Source organism: Peromyscus californicus, unplaced genomic scaffold (genome assembly GCF_007827085.1).
Source record: "Peromyscus californicus insignis strain IS unplaced genomic scaffold, ASM782708v3 Scaffold_4__1_contigs__length_199733344, whole genome shotgun sequence".
Lineage (NCBI taxonomy): Eukaryota > Metazoa > Chordata > Mammalia > Rodentia > Cricetidae > Peromyscus > Peromyscus californicus.
In genome coordinates, this window is record NW_026294562.1 from 134,908,957 (window position 1) to 134,930,309 (window position 21,353).

The 21,353-nt window shown below is 47.0% G+C and overlaps 1 protein-coding gene across 2 annotated transcripts in view; it reads right to left on the reverse strand.

Annotated features, from left to right (window-relative positions):
• Adamts17 (ADAM metallopeptidase with thrombospondin type 1 motif 17) overlaps nt 1-21,353 on the reverse strand; it is a 323,860-nt gene that overhangs the window by 96,729 nt on the left and 205,778 nt on the right. For both annotated transcript variants that reach the window (XM_052763539.1, XM_052763540.1), the window contains exons 13-14: nt 13,802-13,968; nt 5,743-5,870 (exon numbers count right to left, since the gene is read on the reverse strand). In XM_052763539.1, the coding sequence (XP_052619499.1) occupies nt 5,743-5,870; nt 13,802-13,968 (295 nt within the window). The remainder of the gene's footprint in view (nt 1-5,742; nt 5,871-13,801; nt 13,969-21,353) is intronic.

Below are 21,353 nucleotides of genomic sequence, written 5' to 3' on the forward strand. Positions count from 1 at the left end.
GGCTTTCCCACATGCTCCTGGCTCTAGGGCTTTCTTCCATTGGTTTTCTGTGATTTCTAAACCACTCCCACGATGTCCCAGCAAGTCTCTGGCTTTACTGCTGGCTGCTGGCCTTGCAATTCAGTTAGGGCTTCATGGTTATTAAGCAGCCCCGGATGTTGTATGTAAACACCCCATGTGGTCACCATAGCTTCTCCCAATGGCAGTGAGTTTCGCAGGCTGGGGCAGGCCTCTACGTTCTGCCCATGCTGCCTGGTGCTATGGCCGTCGCCTCTTGCATTTGGAAGCCAGGCCTGCCAGGAGATCCACGTCAGAACATCAGCGAATCTGAGGCCAGAAGGGCAACCGCCAAGGCAGTTGGCCAACAGGGCACTTTCTCTCTTTGCTCAGGTCAGGGAAAGGAGTCTATACTATGTTGGGCAGGGACAGACACTTTTCTTTTGAAATGGAAGACAATTAAAGTCATGACTTCTGAGTGTCAGTGGGGCTTTAACAACTGCATTTAGGAGCCTCAGTGTTCCAAGAGAGCAAGATGACTGAACCCAAGGAAACAGTAAGTGCTCCCCAGCCTTCCCACAGCATCCCGATGATCCTGAGCTGTCTTTCCATTAACTAATCTTCAGGAGACCTACTTCTGAGCTCTCCAATTCCTGGCCAACACGTGCTGGCCAGGGTGCTGCTCTGCTGGAGAAGTTAGGGTGTGTGACACCTAAGGCCAGGAGTTCCTCATGGCATAGTTGAAAATGCAAGATGGCACGGGACTGGCAAGCCAGGCCCAGATTCTCTTTGGTCAAGACAGTTCCTGTGACGCATGCAGATTGAAGCCAGAGGAGAGCTAGTTCGGAGCCATGTGCGGGAGTGGGCCATGGCAGGTCATGTGGAGAGGCCACAGTTTGCCCAGGAATACTAAGTATTGGTCTCTACTGATTCCATGCCTAGACGTTTTTGCCCTGTCACCCACAGCAAAAAGCCTCCTGTCACCACACCTGATGGCCAAGGTGTCACCTCCTCTTCTGTATTTGCCACACTGTGCCACCCACACTATCTCCAGTTTGTATGTACTTGTCTCTCTGTCTTCACTGGGAACTGGTTCTAGAACCCTTCAAAACATGGGAAGATCCAGAGATGCTTAACTTCCTTACAGGAAATGACGTAGCGTTTACACAGGGCTTGTACACATTCTCTTGTATGATTTCAATTGTCTCTGGGGTGGAGGGGTACGTACAATAATGAATATAATGTAAGTGCTATGTAAATAGTTTTTATATTTTTATAACTAAAATATAATAAATTGATATTTATTAATGATGACAAGAAAAAAGCTTGCATATGTTCAGGAAAAAATGTGACTTTTTCTGAAATACTTTGCAGCTAAAGTTAGTTAAATCTATAGATTTATGGGATCTGTAACATGGAGGGCTGGCTGAACCCTTCATCCAAGGCAGTCATTGAACACCTACTCTGTCTAACCTGAGGGTGAAGACATGAAAGAAAGCAGAGAAGCTATGTGGAAACAAGCAGACACATCAGAGCGTATGACGACTCCTGCCTGCTTCTCCTCCAGCTCCTGTGACTCTGGGTCTCTCCTTCCTTTCCCGGCTGCTGGGAGTGGTCAACTGAGTACATGTCAACCTTCTACTTCTCTTTGGCTTTCTTAGTAATTCACCTTCTCCACAGACGTCAACAACCAAATGTCTTCAACCCAATTCTTCCTCTACTCTCCAGACACATATAGTCCCAGGTCTGCTTGTGTGACCTTCCCGGAATTCTAGACAGTTTTGGATTCAGTGAGTCATTTCATCTCCAAAGCTGCTCCAGGCCGACTTGTACATTTTAGTCAGACACTACCTGTATGTCGTGACAATGGTAAACACGTCACCCTAGCCTGAAACCTCTAAGCCACTCGATTCTACCCAGTTGTCTGCCTAGCGTGGCATTTTTGTCTTCTGATAATACCCAGGGTCCTATGCTCAGCGCCACTCTTGGTTCAGAACCTTCTCGCTCGGGATATACATGAACCATCACACTGTTGGTTTGTCCCTCGGTGCTACTGATCTCCTCCTGAGGATACTCAGTGAGGAGACCCACGACTATGGAATTCTACTGCCTAGCGTATCCACTCAACGCTTAGCATCTCAGCTTCTCTTCCCTGACGGCTAATGACTGTCACCTTGATTAGCCTGAGAAGTGCCTAGGAGACTAGTAAATCAAGCCTATGGGCTTACCTTTGGGGGTGTTTCCAGGGAGGGTTAACTAAGGGAGGAGACCCAATGCATCCCAAGGTGGAGGGTCCAGGTAGGATAAAAGAGGAAAAAAGAAAACAGTCTGGCCCAGACATTCTCTCTAGACATTGGTGTGAACTGGTGTGAACTGGTGTGAACTGCTCTGCTCTGCCAAGCTTTGTCCGCCATGGAGGACTGAAGCCTTGGGAACTGAGCTAAAGTAAATATTCCCCCACCGTGGGGTAGATTTTTTTTCAGATATTTGGTCACAGCACTGCTAGAGTTGAACACATCTTCCTTCTCCAAATCCACCCTGAATCTCATCACCTCCAGTCTGCCTTGCAAGCCCTGCAGCTCCTCTCAGCAAGGTGAGCGTCTGTAACAGTCTACTCAGACCTCACCACAACGAACGTCAGGGACCAAGACTGCTTCGCTCCTCTCCTTCAATGCTCCATCACACTTGGAGCAAACCCAAATTCTCCCTGGGTCCGATTCCTCTGCGTTAGGCCTGTCTTCCACATTCCACTACCCTGTGTTTGCTTGCCTAGACTGAGGCAGCTTTGCTCTTGCCCCCTTCTGCTGGGAGATCTCTGCCCTTAGCTCTCCCAGAGTTCTCCAAAACCATCATCTCCAGAGGCCTGTCTCATCACCCTGCTCAGTCCTTCTTGGCCTTCTCGGTCACACCATCATCACTGCCTTTTCTAGGACAGTATTTTATTTTCTCCTTCACATACATCAGCGGTTTATGGATTTTGGTTGTTTTTCTTCGGGACTATTTTGGGATTTAAAATAAATATTTTTGTTAATTCTCTAGGTATTTCATACCACACATTTTGTTCATACTCACCCCTCACTTCCTCCAGATCCACTCCTACATACCTACTCCCTCCCCACTTCCCATCCCTTTTCTTTCCCTTAAAATAATATCCTACGGAGTCAAATTTTTGCTGTCTATATACTCATTGGGGTGGTGCCATCCATTGGAACATGGTCACATTCTTAGAGAAAAGTGATTCTCCACCCCCCAGATCCATCGACGGTCACTAGCTCCTCAGTTAGGTGTGGGAGCCTCATGAATCCCTCCTACCTCCATGCTATAATGGCTTGATCTTATGCCAGTCTTGTACGGACAACCACAGCTGCTCGAGCTTGAGTGTAGTGGTCCTGTCTTGTCCAGAAGACACTGTCTTTCAACAATTGTCCCCAATATTTGACTCTTACAGTCTCTCTGCAATACTTCCTGAGCCTTCATGGGGTGATACAGACATCCCATTTGTGGCGAAGAACTCTACAGACACTTACTCTGACCTTTGATTAGATGTGAGTTTCTGTGTTAACCACATCCCACTGCTCAAAGAACAGTCTCTGGTGAGAACTAAGCACCACACTAATCTATGGACACAGAGACATGAATTTGGGAGGCAGTTTGATACTCTGTTCATTTAGCCAAATAAAAGTAGCAGGTCCATCCCTGAGACTTGTGAGTTTCCTAGCCACAGATTTTTGGCCAGATTTATAGTACCAGGTATGCGTTTCCTCCCGTGGAGTAGGTCTTAAATCCAACCAGAAAGTGGTTGGTTATTCCCACAGTATTCATGCCACTGCTGTACCTATGGGCCTGTCTTCCCATGCTGGTCATTATTGTAGTACACAGTATCTGGACAAGGATCTGAGAGATCCACTGTCACAGTACATGGAACATTCTCAGACTGAAAAGCCTGAGATTAAATACAGTTGCATGGTTGTGCCCATTGGCACAGACCACTGGGAGCTGAAATGATGTTCAGCATGAACTCAGGCCTCATTGGCTGGAGAATCGCAGGATTCTTAGAAGTACATTCTTGCTGGCAAGAATACCAAAGCAGATGCCTGTGAGAGGCTGGGGTGGCTCAGCTGGCACTGCCCCGAAGGGTATAAGAGCTTTGACTTGTAAAACTGCTAGCAGAAGAATGACATCATTGGTTTGCAATGTGCCAACTTGCAGGATGATCCAGGCAAGCATGTAATTTAGGAAGGAAACAAACCCTGCATTTGGCCTGCTAGCAGGCTTCCTGAGAACTGTCAGCATTGCCTTGTTTCAGTAATAACGATAAGGGCTTTCTTCATGCTGTCTAAGAACAGGGCCTGGAACATTCTTTGCTACATGAAAGTATCCCCAAAGGTCCTGCTCAAGCACTCCTTGGTGCCCTTTTCCCTGGGAGGTGTCCTTGCCAAAACCCGTGGGCACTCAGCATATTTCTGTTTGATAACAAAGCCAGGCAATGCCAGAGGAGCTGGGGCCTTGTTAAATGTGTCCTTGGAGAATTAACCAGTCTGTGACTGGCTCAGGCTGTGCAGGGAGAAAACCCACTTAGGTTGAAACTGTTTGCTGCGGAGCCAGCCGAGACACTGACCTGTGTCTTCCTCTCACAGCTACGGATGGGTTCACTTGACAGGGATACAGTGAAGCACAGGCTGACAGTGGCTGAGGAAGGAGGCCCCCAGGGGATAGGGGACTGAAAACTCACATTCTCCCAATTCCCATCACCCCCAAGGTGGGTGATATTTTTAGGAACTGGACCTTTTCCCAAAGGGAAAGTGCGATTAGGTCCTGGTGGCAGGACCCTCACGGACAGGACTAGTATCTTCCGAAAAGAGGTCTCAGAGGGCAGCTTCATCCCCTCCATCCTGTGAGGGTGGAGCAAGAAGAAATCACTCATGAGAAGCGTGCCCTCACCAGAAGCCAAATATGGCCCATGCCGAGGCTCTGGACTCCTCGGCCTCCAGGACTGTGGGAGATGATTCCACGGCTGATACATCAACCTACGCCCTGTACCACCACAGAGCAAGTAGAGTTAGTCACCAGGACGAGCACACGCTCAGGGTGAGCTGAGTCATCAGGAGATGACCTCTGAAGGCAGAGGTGGCTTCACCTGAGCTGTATCCCACTGGCCAGTGAAATGTCCGCGCGTCTCCATCCTCCCTTCTAGATACCACCCCAGGAGCCGCTCCTTCAGATGGACAGAGAGGGACAAGAGGCCCACAAAGCACTTCTTTCTCCCTTCCCCCTTGCTCTGGCTGTTGGTCAATCTCATGAGTTGGGGGAATCTATATCCCAGAGGGTGGAGGGATCCCCAGAGGCCAGGCACATCCATCCACCTGCCTGGACACTGTCTGCACCGGTGTTGGCTTCGACCCACTGAGTGTTCGTAAGTAAATAGAGCATGCTGTTGGTTCATCCTCCAGACCAATCTCATGTTCTCATACTCACCGGCTCTTTGCATGAATCACAATGTCTAGAGGAATTTTCAAATAGTTTCAGGAGCCTGCTGGTTAAGCCTGCCATGGGCACGATGCTCAGTCACTGCTGAGGGCAGGGCATACGCTGGTGGCCACTGGCCACAGGGGGCAACATGGTCCTCTTTGGGAAAACTTACTTCCCCTGACCCTCAAAGGCCTCAGCTCCACCACAGGCCCAGTTTAGGGGAAGAGAGAACCCTTTGTCACAGCCCCACCAAGGACAGTAGGAAAGGCAAGTCACCTGGCATCTGCCATACACGCAGAGGTCAGTCTCATAGGGTCCGCAGGGCGTGCCATCCAGGACCCTGTCAGCCACCAGCAGCGGGGACTCCTTTCCAAGGGGTGAGCAGTAGAGTTCACACGGCTTATCTGAGGAGGGAAAGGTTGTGGCTGTTGATTGGGAAAGGGGTATGTAGGCAATGTGGGGAAGAAGCACATGTGGGCCGTGAGCCCAAGGGCAGAATGATTAGTGCACAAAGGTCTCGGTCACTTAGCCCTGTTCTCAGGTACAATCACCTGATCCTGTGGACATTTAAAATAGCACACAGAACAAGACCCCCTGACTCAGTAAGTGGCAGAGCGGGCAGCTCTCTGAGTTTCCTCCTCTTGGCTCCCCTCATTTGCAGAGACAGGGCATTACCTTTTCGTTCAGCCATTAAACACATCAGCTGCACAAAGGTACCGTTGTGAGCTAGCCCGCCTCTGCATAAGTGACTGTGTGTTAAATTTGAGGCTGGGACCTGTTGCCATAGTGGGAAAATAAGGGGGGGGGGGTGAACAAAAATGCCCCAGGCAGGGGAACCAGGCACTGTAGGTGCTGTGACAGTGGTTCCCCTAAGATCGTTAGTGTGTTTCAACTGGAAAAGTCTTAGTGCCCTGCTCCCCATTGGCCCAGCTGCTAGGGAGGAATGGTAGAGCTGTGATACAAGGCCTGAAGGTCCTGGAAGAGACTGAACAAAGGTCTAGAAAGGGGACTCAGAGACCACGAGGACACCTCACGAGAGCCATGCCAGCAGCTAGATGAAAGTCCCTGTTCCCTCTGCTTCTAGAACAACATGAATTTATGGAACACACTACGCTCTTCTGCCTCCATCTATGCTGTTCCCTCTGCCCGTGAATCCCTCATTCCACTCAGCTCTGGAGGAGGCTGCTGTCAATGTAGAAGCTTCCAATCCAGAGCTTTCTCTTCTGCTACCCCGACACAAGGTAGGACAGGCATCTCAATGTGTGCACTTGGCATTTATATCCACTCAAGCCCAGGTCATTGGCTTGGTGTCCTAGAATTGTTTGAGCAAATCCTAGATAGAAAGGGATTTCTTACAGGCAGGTTCCATTGATAATGGAATACTAAAGACTCCATGGTCCAAAAGACTTCAAATTCCAAAGCCTTCTGAACTCTCACATGACATTACAAACAGAAAATTCCACACCTGCCCTCATGTGACAGGGGCAGATAAAATACAGGTGCACTAAAAACTGTAAGATTATGTTTGCACTATGTGTATAACATGAACATAAGCCATAAGTAAAATCCATGTTTCGATTTGTGTTCCATCACAAACACAGCTCATTGTGCATATGCAAACATTGCCAAATCCAAAATAGTCCCGGTTTGATAGAAGTTGCAAATATTTTGGAGGAAAGGCTTTCAATCTACACCTTCACACTGAAGTACAGGAACCCTTGGGGACATGGGGCATGCTTTCATCTTCTGTCCCCAGACCAGAACTAGAACTGTCCATAGGACTTAGTAAATGTACTTGAACAAATGACTGGATCTTGTCTCTGTAAATGGTTGAGTAAGAGTAACACACCTCCTTGCCCCCTCTGCCACCTAGCCCTAATCATTACGTTTATGGAGTTGTTTTGAAAGGAAACCCTGAGAGAGTCACAGAGACCTTCTGCTACCTTACTGAACCCTGTCTCCACCAGCAGCCTTCCCCGGTGATCTCTGGCAAGTAAGGGAGGGGCTCAGAAGAGTTTTGTAGCTGATGTGGCCTTGAGGGGCCTTGGCATCCCAACAGGAGAGGACTTGTCAGAGCAGACATGCCGTCTTACCCAGTCTCAAGGGTTTGCATGATTCCATGGCAGCCCATGATCAACCAGCTCTGTGGGAGGTCACCTGAGAGCATGAGAAGCAGGTTCCCAGGATTCAAGTTCAACTCAGCTCTTCTATCTAGTCAGAAGTGAAACAATGGACTCTGAGGAGCACACTGGAAGTCTACTGTTTCCTAGGCAAGCTGTTTATTCCTCAAGCACAGCTGGAGCACTGTACCCCAAGCATTCCACAGACAGTGCTAAAAATGGGCAACAGGTAACACACGCTTCTCAAGGCCCTAGTGGTCCAATGGACAGGTGTGGAGTAACCCTTGATCGATTGAGACAAGTCACATGACACAGTCAAATGTGAGCACGTGGAGTGCCTGCTTTAGAAGGAATGTCTCATTTCCAGGTGGGCGGCTGGAAGTAGCTATCCCTCCATTTAGAGGAAGTGACTCAAGAAAGCAGTCAGTGATAGAAGAACTATGAAAGACAGAGATGGAGACTGAGGACAACTTCTAGGAAGCTTATTGGATGGGATTAATGAGAGGTGGTCAGGGGTTTGAGGTTCCCTGTGGGCGCCTTCGGGGCACAACACAGCTCTGCAGTCTGGATGGATAGTGTGTCTACTGCACACCAGAGGTATGTTCTATGCCATCTCTCTAATGTCTTATTATGAAGAAATAGTTTGAAACTATGGGTCTTGATTCCCTTTGGACTAACATACTGGTTCAACACTGGGGATAACCTAGGTTTAAGGCTATTCATTTGAAAGCAGTAATGATAACGATGATGATGTGATAAAGAAGAAATCATAGGCATTTACCATATTCTGCATGCCAAACAACATGCTAAGTAGTGTCGACAGCACTCAGTGTAGTGAATGTTGCCACTGTCCCACTGTACAGATGAGCGTGGGGCTCACAGAATACCTACATTTACTCCGGCAGGAACAGCCATATGCTTCTCTGCTCCATCTTGCTGTTCTTTCAACCATCACTGTTTACTCTGAATGAGGAGCCCTCGGGAGCCCCAAATACCAAGGGATAAAATGGTACTGCTGAAAACAAACCACAGTGTTCATAAATATTTATGGCTTGGGTTTCTAAGTGTGTTCTCTGATTTGAACAGAAATGGGAACGGGACTTGGGCAGAACGGCAGAAGCTGTTCAGAGGGAAGTTGGAGTCTGTGGAAAGTTCCAGCATGGAAAGGGATAAAGATTGTTTGTTTTGGTTCTTTGGTGAAAATTTCAGAGGAGCAGAGACTCTGAATCAGGGGAAGAAACTCAGATGGACAGATGTTGGCTTATGATCTCAGGCAAGGCATTCTACTGAGCTCTGCCTGCCCTTGACTCTGCCCTTGACAAGCAGTGCAGACGCTGCTCGCCAGGCTCAGGCAGCCAAGGACACCAGGGCTCTAGCACTAAGGTCGGAGGTGAGAGTCCTTCATTGGCTAGAACTGCCTGCATTTGTCATCTTTTCCCCCTCCCTGAGGATTCCACTCACAATGTAAGGTGCCCCTACCTCTAGCAAGGAATAGTTCTTTCTCCCAAAGGGATTGAGGATAGTCTATTTTAAATCATGCAAAAGGGGCTCAAAATTTCTCCGCACTCTCTGAATAGGCTCCTGTGAGTGGGAAGTTAAATCTCCAATATAAAAAAGATCCCACTAAATAACGTGAGGTGGTGGGGATTTTTTTTTGAGACAGGGTCTTACTATGTAGCTCTGACTCTCCTGGAACTCACTCTGTAGACCAGGCTGGGGTCGACCTCACAGAGATCCACCTGCCTCTGTCTCCAGAGTGCTGAGATAAAAGGCGTGCACCACTATGCCCTCTGGGAGTATAGAAGGGGATGAAACCCTTAGAAGTTGCACAGCCACACAGAGCAAGGAAAGATGCCGAGAACACGTCTCCTGCATGGATGGTGTTTACTTAGATGAATTCTGGCTGAGGATGGTGTGCAGTTAGATGAATTCTGGCTGAGGATGGTGTGCAGTTAGATGAATTCTGCCTGAGGATGGTGTGCAGTTAGAGGAATTCTGGCTGAGGATGGTGTGCAGTTAGAGGAATTCTGGCTGAGGATGGTGTGCAGTTAGAGGAATTCTGGCTGAGGATGGTGTGCAGTTAGAGGAATTCTGCCTGAGGCTTCTGCCTGGCTTCTCAAAGGCCTGCCTGTTGATAAGGGCTTCTGACTGACCAGAGGAAGCCACAGCCAGGGCAAGATGGGCTCTGAGGCTTGAGAGCTGATGATTATGTCAGCTTACAGTGGGCTGGAATTCATCCTGCGCTCCACAGGGAACATGGGACACCGTGCCTCACACTGTTCTTACTGCTCTCTCTTGGACTCGTTACAAAGTCTTACTTACTGAGGCAGAGTCTACCTAACATAGAGGCCAGAATTGTCAGACCTTCTTGTCTTCTGTCTTAGCTACTCAATCTTCTCTTCCACAAGCCATCCACCAGGACTTCATAACCAGGTCCCAGGTCCCAGGATCTAGCTGATTGGGACAGTAGAGTCCACCTGACCATAAACAGACCAAGCAGAGTCACCATGACCTAGAAGCCAGATCCTACAGACAGGTCTCAGTAAACTGGAACAGCACTTACCACGTGACCACAGCCAGAATGACCAGTCTTTGTCCTGATAACTCAACATGTGAAAAGCACTGAAAATGAGTGTTTTCTACTCTGTGCGGCAAACTCTCTAGTTACAAAGTCAGCCTTCCCTGGCAGGAGTGAGTACCTGCCTCATTAGGGGCTCCCGGCCGGCTGTCATGTGCCCCTTTGGGTCCCAGTGGAGGTGTTATTATGGGACTGCTGAGCCATCATGGCCTTTCAAACACTACAAAGCTCTGAATTCTGAGCCATAACTGATCTGGAAGGATTCAGAGATGGAATACAGATTCACTTAAGAGGAGCTGTGGGTTTCCCTGGTTGGCTGTACATGGAGAAGTTTCGAGAAAGGCAGCCTTCAGCAGAGGCAAGATTCCCATTGGTAAGTTTTGGAAGCCACAGAAGGTCCTAATATCTTTAAATTTTTTGGTTCCAGCCCTTCATTGGGTCCTTCAAGAACACCATACGCCTTTGTCACAGTCAGCCTCCACTTCTGGGCTCCTTGGTTGAGTAGGAGTCTCAGCTCTGACCCTCACATCCCTTATTCCCTCAGACAGGAGCTGGGGTGGGTGGGTCTGTTGTGTGAGGCAAGGGAGCTGGGCAAAGGCTACTTTGTCCAGACATAGCTTTCTAACAGTTTAGTGGGCATGGAGCCTGCTGTTGGCCTGGTCACACGGGCCTGAACCCTTGAATGTTTCTACTGTGACAAAATCCCACAGGAAAAGCAGCAACAGTCTGGATTTGGCAGGCGGCCACTGCAGAGGGTTTCTGTCTAAAGGCTTCTCCTCTTTGGGGTCTTTTCTAAGGACAGCCTTTATCTTCCTTTGGAGGTGGGATGGACTTGTGGTCCTGAGTCCTCCTTCGGAAAGACTACCTCTGCAAGAATTCTTTCTAAAAGAGGAGAGAGAGAGAGAAAAAAAAAGAGAGAAAATACTGCTCCCCTTTCCTGAACCGTGTGTCACTCACCCCCAAAGAATTCTGCAGCGATGGCAGTGCTGTGAATAGGCCAGTTATAATGGACTGCTGGAGCCAGAGCCCAACCGCAGGGATCGCTCCTCTCACGGCTCAGCTAGAATTATTGTGCCTTTTAGAAAGCAGGGCTTCAGAACTGTGCCTTTTAGAAAGCAGGGCTTCAGAGGAACCCTTATCTTCAGCTATCTGAATCAGCCATTTATTATTTCGCTCTTGCCCTTCTGAAACGCTATAAAAAAAATGCTGGCTTCTGGTATACTGAGGGAAGTGGAACCACATACTTAAGAAGTCATGGCAATTTCACACCAGAGGACGATGGGTCAAACTACCCTCACAAAGTCCTGAACCCAAGGCCTCTCCTTCAAAGGCTAAACACTACCAGTCTGTAAGCTATGCTTATCAAATATGGCTGGCCTTTTCAGGTCAAAGGTAACACCCACCAGATCTAATTATTTGTTACATGGGCAGGATGGAACAAGAGGCAAATGGGTGAGAAAATGCATTCTAGACCCATCGAAGTCCTCAAGGAGCCTCCCCACGAGGGCAGTCTGGGCAGACAGAAGATTTCACTGCTACAATGATAAGGGAACTGAAGCACTCAGCTATTCCAAAGCTGTTAGCAGTGAATAGAAGTTTAAGATGGAGTTGCTCAAGTGAGGCTTCCGCCCTAAATACGTGAAGCAAAAGGGGTTAAAAACGAAGCAGTCAAGCAACAAATAACCCCCCCTCCCCCACTCCCCTCACCCCCGGCCACACAGAGCTGAGCGGACCTGGAGAAGGCGCAGGGTGTCCCATCGCTAACGCCTGCTGGCTCTAGGGAAGGAGGAGAGGACAGAGAGGCATCAAGTCATTTTTACCTGGCTTTCTGGAGACAACGAAGCCTTGGTGACAGGGTGGATCTCACCAGAGTGAGCTGCTGCCCTGGACTGTGACAGCTCTCTGGTCATGTCTCTGTCCCAGTCAGGGGTCTGACTATGCCTGAGATAGGTGGAAGCCTGCAGGCTGTTCATGCACCACATTAAGGACCAGACAGGGAGAAGTAAGGGTACTCCAACAGTACCCTCTTATTTGGGAGAGGGAAGTCTCCTGTCTCCTTTCTCATCAGGGAAAGTTGGGTTTGAGAAAGCCAAGATCCTCTCATATTCTGCTGGTTAAGTGGCAGCATAGCCATAATTAACCAGCCCCCAGAGTTGATGTCTTTTTAAATACAAGGAAAATGTCCGGAGAATGAACTTTCTATTACCTTAAAAGTCCCCAGCTAAGCAGGTACCACTGAAAACACTGTGTGCTATTTTTTTTAAGACAAAACTGAGCAGTCAGCTTGTTGGGCTAAAAGATGCAGATCTGAGTCAGGTGGTGGGTGGTGGCTCACGCCTTTATTCTTAGCACTTGGGAGGCAGAGGCAGGCGGATCTTTGTAGTTCAAAACCATCTTGGTCTAGAGAGGGAATTCCAAAATATCCAGGGCTACACAGAGAAACCCTGTCTTGAAAAAAAAAAAACAAATAAATAGATAAATAAAAATTAATTCATTATTTAAAATAAAAAAGAAAGAAGGAAAGGAGGAAGAAAGGAAGGAAGGAAGGAAAGAAAAGAACAAACAAAAAAAAAAAAAAAGGAAAAAACTGTAGACCGGAAAGGAAAAAGCTGCAGACCAGAAACTGCTGTTGCCAGGGATATCTGGGTTTCTCTAGAAACAGCTAGGAACATTTGAACTTGTAATTGCAGGTGACAAAATGGACATTTCAGGGGAAGAAAACCAAGATGGTACTAGACTTCATTCTTCTGTAAAACATCTGGAGGTTACAGAAATCAGACCCCGCTGCATTAGTTCTAAGCGTCCCTCGTTGCATCTGAACACTGAGAGCCAGTGGGTTATTCTCTGAGTCAACTTTGTCAGCTGCAGGAGCTCGGATGTCACATAACCTGTCACCTCTTTTGCTTACTCCAAGAGACCATGAATGGAGCTAACTTGTGCCTGGCTTGGGGTGTGACTGATAAATGGTACCATACTGTCAGCATTACAATACAAAGTCACGTTTCTCAAAGAGAAGCATGTTAGGTAAAACAGCAACAGCAACAACAGCAAAAACCCCCACACTCTGGACTAGGCTTCGGGGTGTCCTCACCTCCAATGACCAGACATTACAGACTCTACGGAGACATGACCCGACACCTCGACTTGTTTCTTGGTTACTCTGGCCGTGTATGGCATACACTCTCCTGATGGGGAAGAAAGTCCTTGGAAAGTGACCTGTGTTGGTCACCTGCTTCCATACACAGTTCTCAAAAGTCTTCCAAGCACTCTAGGCAGAGAGTAAAGCCAACCCAAAATGAACCCAGGAAAGCAAAATGGTACGCACTCAAACATACCATTCTACTCTTGGTACCTCAGAACACAGCGCACTGGAAATCAGATGCTAGCGCACTGCACTTGCCCTGCTGTGAATGAATCTAGCCTCCTGTCTGCCTTTATGGCCTGTGTGGGGAGATCTCAAGTTGTTAGTATTCAGTTCTACTATTGTAGGAGTAGGGCCATGACTAACTTGGGCCGGGGACAGGTGTGTTCTCGGATGGGATGGGATGGGGGTTGAGGATTATGAGCACCCCTAAGTAGGTTTTACAGTTCTCGAGAAAAGGAGGAGGGAGGCTACGTTGAAAGGAAGGGCCTTTACCATCAACCACCACCGCTGTCAACAGGCCCCTCTTCTTGCTACTCAGTCGGTCATGGGCTTGGCACTGCTGGTCCCGGAAGCTGGGCACACCCTTGGGGCAGGGCAGGTTCTCACAGGCGGCGTGCTCTACGCTGGCCCCCTGGCAGTGTGTGCCTCCAGGCCCAGGGCTAGAAGGAAGAAGATTTGTGTTAGCCAGCTGGTCTGGTGGAAACAGCAGAGGGTATTGGACTGTTGCCAGGAGAGGGTGGGCAAGGTTTCCAGAGCAACTGGGTCTCTCCTATAAACCACATCTGGGTAACCCCAGTCCCACATTGAGGCATGCTCAAGTGAGCCAGCAGAAAAATGCACCAAAGGGCTGTAAATAAAGGTCATAGGGAAGCAGGACACAATGAGTGTCTGTTTGGCAAGATCCACAAGTCGTCTCTTCTAGATGAATTGAAGACTTGGTCATGTGTAACCTTGAACACCCCAAAGAAAATTTTGGTACTTAAAAAATTTTTTTTCATTAAAATGAAGACATTAAAAAAAACAACAATAGTTCTTTGATATGTTCTAGAAGTTGCCAAGTTTTAGGAAGGATGAGTAAAGAGTTCTCATTTACTTTGTAATAAGTGGGGTGATTAGTTCACTCACACACAACCAGTTTCTGGACATTGGCCAGTTAAGTCCCAGCTCTGCCACCTTAATCAGGGCAAGTATGAGGTCATTCCTGTGGCCTGGATTCCTAGGTGTCATGTCTAGACTGACTGGGTGGTGAGCAGTTCTAGAGAATGGGCTGTGTTCACTGGTAGAGACCACATATCTAAGGTGCATCAAGATAGAATGGCAGGATACAGGCTGGGCTAGCCACAACAAGGCTTTGCTTAGCTGCTCTGAGGGGCCCCAAGGTGTCCTTGAGAGACTCTGACCTAGACAAGTTCAAGGCTTCCATACATCTCCATGGTACCAAGGTCATAGTGATATAGTGTGATTAATTACTTTATATTGAAATTCAGCATAAAAGACAAAACTGCACACTGTGGGTATTTACACACTCACATGCCTGTTACCTACATTTTGTACTCACCAACCAAGTATGGGGGGGTCTTATGTCCCTCCCTCTGCCATTCATCATGCCTGTGGGCTACCCTCTGAGCATGATTTTAGAGGAAAGATAAAAGAATAGAGAGTGGCATAGGTCTTTATAAAAGTCTACCCCAGAGGCCAATGAACCTTTTCAATCAAGGAAGGGCAGAGAAGATGTAGTTTTGAGCCTCACGGTTTACCGCGGCAACTACTATTAATACAGAAGCAGCCACAGCTAACATCTGAAGTGATGAGTGCAGTTATGTCATAACCAAACTTTATAAAAACATGTGGTACAGCAGATGAGGCCACTCTCATAGTTTGCAAGGTGTCTTGGGAACAACATGCCACATAGAAGGAGAGGCCCCTTGCAGGTCCCTGTCAACCTTATAAACACTAAATAATTCTTTACCCTAGAGGACAGGAGGTTGGGAAAATTATACAAACTAATGGCCCTCCGAGGTGTCATGAGTTAGGCTCATGAAGAAATGGCCATTCCTTTAAAGGGCTGATGGTATCTGGCAGCTGGGCCTTGTGTGCTGTTTCCTGCCTAGAGCACCAGGCAAGCACACCTCAGAGAAGTGATCATATGGTGAACTTAGATAGACACGACCTCACACCATGTCCCCCAGGACTCTGGGCTCAGGTACCAAGTATACACAGAATGGATTTGTGTATTATAAGGCAAGTACAGATGGAACAGAAGGGACCGGGACCCAAAAGACACATGGGGTATCGGGAGAGACACTTTCAAGGTAATAGGTAAGTTCCCATGACTGGGGACCTAGAGGGGATGCATGATACAGCATGCATCTTCTGGCAAGCTGGTCCATGCTAAACCATGTCCTCCTCTCCTTCATTTGTATAGTAAAATCCTACCCTGCCCCAGGGCCCCAGAACGGTAACCTTAGTGGGAAGTGGGGTCACTGCAGATGCAACTAATCAAGATGAGGTTACAGCAGAGGACAGGTAAAGGTCATTGCTGGTAAACCTGGTGACCTGCGTTTCATCCCTGGAACCCACATGGTAGAAGCCAGAGAACTGACTCCTGCAAGTTATCCTCTGACCTCTGCACCAGCACCCTTGCACATGCGCACATGCACACACCAAGTAAATATAAAGCATTAAAAAGTTTATTTTTTAAATGTAGACAGCTACACACAGAAAACTCTATGAGAGAAGGGAAGCAGAGGTCTTGGTAAAGCTTCTGCACCCCAAGAGACACCAGATATTGTCATCAAATCACCAGAAGCTAGGAGAGAGGACCAACCATGCTGACCCCTTGATCTTAGACTTCTAGCTCTGTAAACTCTGAGGGAAAAAAAAACCTGTTGTTTAAGATCTGTGTGAGTGTGTTGTGGCACCCCTAGCAGGCTCTCATAGAGGCATCACCAGCACTGGTGGACATAAGAGACCTGAACCCCGAAAGCAGCAGCCCATTGCATCTCATGCAGGCTTGAGCTGCCTCTCTCCAGATCATCGCTCATGCTGTATTTTCTCCCAGAGCAAATGGCCTTCCTGCCTCCAGTCTAGCTCCCTGCCTCCTGCCCTCTTATTCTCTATCTGGTACTCCGGCCATTTCCATCTTACCTTCCTTTTCACGTGGAATTCTCATCCTCTTGTTTGGGTCTCTGCTGTGCTGTGTAATGCTAATCAGGTTTGAGGAATGGTGAGCTGAGTCCCTTCCTCCCCTTCTCTAAGAGTCCCCAGTAGGACCTGGGGTGGACTTCAATAAACAGCAGATGGAATTGAGCTAAGTGCCTGGGTGGTTACCTTAAAATGACAGGGAGGAAGGAGAGGAGGAGGAGGGGAAATGAGAGGTGGAGAGTGAGAAAGATGTCAGAGTGGAAAACATCAGGAATCTCCCTACGTCCGTGACGCAGGAATCTGTCTCTACCTAGACAGCTAAAACTGTCATCAGTAACTATTTTGAAATGTGGGAGTGTATGTCAAAGCTTGTAGATTCCTGGCTGGTAAACTGTAGTTCACTTTGGTCCACTTCATCCTTTAGTATGGTGGAAGCTAATATTCATCTTCCATTCCAAGCACTAGGAAAGATAATCAAGACCCTGATGGAGCCGGGTGTAAGAAAAGCCTTCTTGGCTAACTATCTAGCCTCAGGTTCCACGTGCTGACTACTGAGTTATAGACACAACCTGACATTGCTGAAGACCCCGACAGGTGACGACATGGCTTCAAAGGATTTTCAAAGATCGACTTCCCTGCTCCTCACCACCATTTGTCCCTCCTAAATGCCAGTCAACTTCCAGGACAGTCAGGGCTACATACCCTGTCGATAGATAGATAGATAGATAGATAGATAGATAGATAGATAGATAGATAGATGGATAGATAGATAGATAGATAGATGGATAGATAAATAAATGCAAGTCAGACATTATTGTATTAAGTCATTCAAAGGCAACTGAATCTCCAGGAGTTAGAAAGCTATGAGGCACGGCCAGGACAAGATACAGGGTCAGAAAAGACCTGCGAAGCCTTAAACTCTTACTTCAGCTCAAGACCTGGCATGGGGTTATCATTCAGCCATAAGCAAAACAAAGGCATCAGAGAGAGGAACCCTGAAGCTGCCATAGACTCAGATGTCCAGTTTCCAGCAAAAATGTTACACAGCACGAAAGAAAAAGGTATCTCATTCAAAGGAACCCAACAGATCGGCAGACCCATCTGTGACAAAGACAATAGAGAACTGCTTTAAAACAACTGTCGTAAAGATGCCTAAGGGTGGGAGGAAAACACAGAGACAGGCGTATCTGTGTCAAGAGACAGAATTAGTAAAAAGAAACAAAGATAATATCAAAAGCTGAAAAACACAAAAATCAAATGAGTTCAAAGCAGATTTTAGTAGATAGAAGAACGAACCTACAAACCGGAAAAGACTTTTTTGTGTTCTGTGATCGAACGCCCCGACCAAGAGCAAGTTGGGGAGGAAAGAGTTTTTATATCTTACAGGGCACACTCCATCACTGAGGGAAGTCAGTGCAGGATCTCAAGGCAGGAACCTTGAGGTGGGAACTAAGGTAGAGACAACGTAGGAAGGCTGCTCACCAGCCTACTCAGCTGGCTTTCTTACACAACCAAGGACCACCTACCTGCCCAGGGATGGCATCACCTACAGCAAGCTGGGCCTTCCCAAATCATCCATTAATCAAGAAAGTGCCCCACAGACATGCCCAAAGGTCATTATGATGGAGGCAGTTCCTCAGTTGAAGGTTCCTCTTCCAGGTGACTCTAGCTTGTGTCAAGTTGACAAAAAAACTAACCAGCACAATGAGAAAATTGACATGATTAAGTGTAAGAAGCACAGTGAAAAAAGACTGAACAAAAGGGAACAGAAACTACCCATTGAATAGCACCAAGTGTACACCTTATAGAAGTTTCAGAAAGAGAAGAGAAAGGGGTAAGGACACAAACTGAACAAAGGATGGATGAAAACTTTAGGAATTTGAAGGAAGATAAAAAGCTATGAGTAGCCCAGCAAACACCAAGTGGGACAAACAGAGAGGGACCCACACTGGGATGCAGTATAACTAAACTACCAAAAGACAAAGAGAGTCTTGGGAGCACCAAGACATTAAGACAGGCCACATACAAGGCATCTTAAGAAGACTGTCACCAGATTTCCCAGAGGAAGTCTTGGTAGACAAAACAGCAAGCTGATATAGTTCACATGCTCAGAAAACTAAACGATCAGTCAAGAACTCTGCATCTGAAAAATAATCCTTCAAAGATAAGGGGAAAAATAAAAAGGTTTCCAGATTAAGAAATCATAAACCTTGTTACCACTAGACTCGCATCAGAAGACAATAAATAACCCTACGGGTGCAGGAGTGGTACATGCACCTTGGTGGTAACCAACCACTCTCTGATTGAATTTCAGGCCCATTCAACAGGAGGGAAATCATGTCTGGTACTAGAAACCTTCCCAACTACCCAGGGCTGGTGAAGTCATACATCTTGGAAGAGAACCTACAACATTCATTTTATTAAACTGGCATAAGCTGTAACTACATTCTGAATATTTTTTTCTTAACCCACAGATGAGTGTAGTCCTCACCCTTCATCTAGGAAACTTCTCTTTGAAACAGGTGGAGACAGAAAATCAGAACAAATAAAGACTCAGAATTGCAGAGCCTATCTCAATGGATACACCTAAGGCATAGGAAACATTGAGGAAGAGGGGACAGAAAGATTGTAAGAGCCAGAGGTTCAGGGAATTTGCTGTGAGATTGTATCCTCTAGGAATGTGAGATGCTATACCCATAAAGTCTTACCAACATGACTACCTAAATGGGAGTTAAATAAGGACAACAGACATGCTAATGTGGACAGGGAAAAGCCGGTAAGGTCTCAGCCCTACATAAAGAACTCCAGGCAATGAAGGAATGCTTGGAAAATAGTCTTCTCTAGGGAAGAGCACACCAATTGGTTATCCAATACCAAATGGTCAGCCTGAAAACACATGTGCAAGCAACATTGTATGGACTAAACATGTTGTATTTAGGAATATATATATATTTATATATATATGAATATATATATATATATATATAAATAAAACAACAATTAATGCAAAGAGGCCATGAATTTGAAAGAGAGCAAGAGGGAGCATATGGAAGGTTTGGAGTGAGGATCAGGAAGAGAGAAATGATGTGATTATATTATAATCTCAAAAATAAAAGAAACAATTTAAAAAAGAAACATAGGAGAGTAGCTTTTAAATTCTAATGGAAGAATACTTACCCTGGATAGCATGAGATGAGTCTACAGTTAAAATAGTCTTGATGCTCAGCTTTGTTAATACAAGGTTCTAGAGAGACATTGAAGAGGAGCAGGCTTCCTGCCCCATTTTCCTAGGCACACTGCATGAGGGCCTCCAGGCAGCATCCTCCTGCATGCCAGAGGATGACTTCAAGGAACCCTTGAGCAGACTTTTGTCCTGTTCTTCAATGCAGCTTCTCACCTCTGACACCCACAATGCCTTCCCCAAAAGTTCGATCTACAAGTGTCCCCCTGGTCTGTGGGCCCCGTGGAAGATAGGGTGGAATTGCTATGGTGGATGGTTCCCAGCATCAACCTTGGGCACCTACCCTACATCCATGTGCACACAAGTAAATGCACAGCCACACAGATACAAACAAACATACATTCATGCATCACACACACACACACACACACACACACACACACACACACACACACACGAAAATGGAAAAAGAAAGTGAGACCCATAGCTCAATAATTGATAAAAAAAAAATAATTAGAATCATTGCTTTGACCAACATGGGAAAAGAGGGAGACTGACCAACTAGCCACACGGTCCACTACCCAAGTAATCCCTCTACCATGTGTGGCAAGATCACAGAGCCCCTACTCTTCATGTCCAGCTCCTCAGTATAGTGGTTCCTCAAACGCATAGTTTTGCTTCCTGTAGTTTCAGTTATGGACAATTAAACATGGTCTTAAAATATAAGATGGGACATGCCAGAAATACATTATTCATAAGTTTTAAATGCCTTCATTATAGCAAACAGTTGTAATTATGTTATCACGATTATTAACCTCTTACTGTGTCAAATTTTAAAGTTAAACTTTTCATGGGCCTAGATGTATAGGAAGAAGCATAGCATATATAGAGTTTGGTATTATCCATGGTTTCAGTATCCCAGTAGATAAGAGGGGTGGCAACCTCAGAGACTATCTAGAATAACCAGGACATTGAAGGGACCCTCCTACAGAATAATGATCCTGAAACCATTAGAAAAGTACACCCTTCATCCGTGGCACAGAAAGACAGAAAGAGTGGTTGTGGGGAGGATGTAGCTGGGCAGAAGGTCTGTAAACAGCTTCCTGACAGAAGTTCTGGGGAGCATGACACAGGTGGGCCCGGGTTTGCCAAGCATCCCATGCTGGGGTTGCCTGGATGAAACCCGAGTCATAGATAGCCTGGGCCTTGGGAGATGTTTTGCTGGATCAGCAGGGGCAGGGAGGAGAGGCTGGATCCACATGAGGTGGGTGTGAAGCAGAGGGCTGGGACTCTTGTTCACCCCGGAGGTCCTCTGAAGCTATTCAGGGTGGATAAAAACAAAACACCTCCATGAAGATTAAAACAACAAAAACCCCAGCATGACAGGGCAAAGCTGAGGACAGGAAAGAACAGAACTCATGACAGAACAGGCATTCCCTCTGGAGAGCTGAGAGCAGGTCCACATCCTTCCATTGGATTTCCTTCAGAGAACTTGAAGACCCAGACCTACAGGCTCTACAGCACAGGCTCAATGCTCTATGAGGCCTTGTGACAGGGAGGTGCCGGGAAGTTGAAATCTTACCCAAAAGCAAAGGCCTGAGGACACACAGGAGACAGTCTGAGCAAAACATCGGAAGAAGTTCTTGAGTGTGTCCTCCAGATGCAGAAACCAAAGATCCAATGGGGAAGGGATCACTGCTTAGTGGTGTGAGTTAGGGA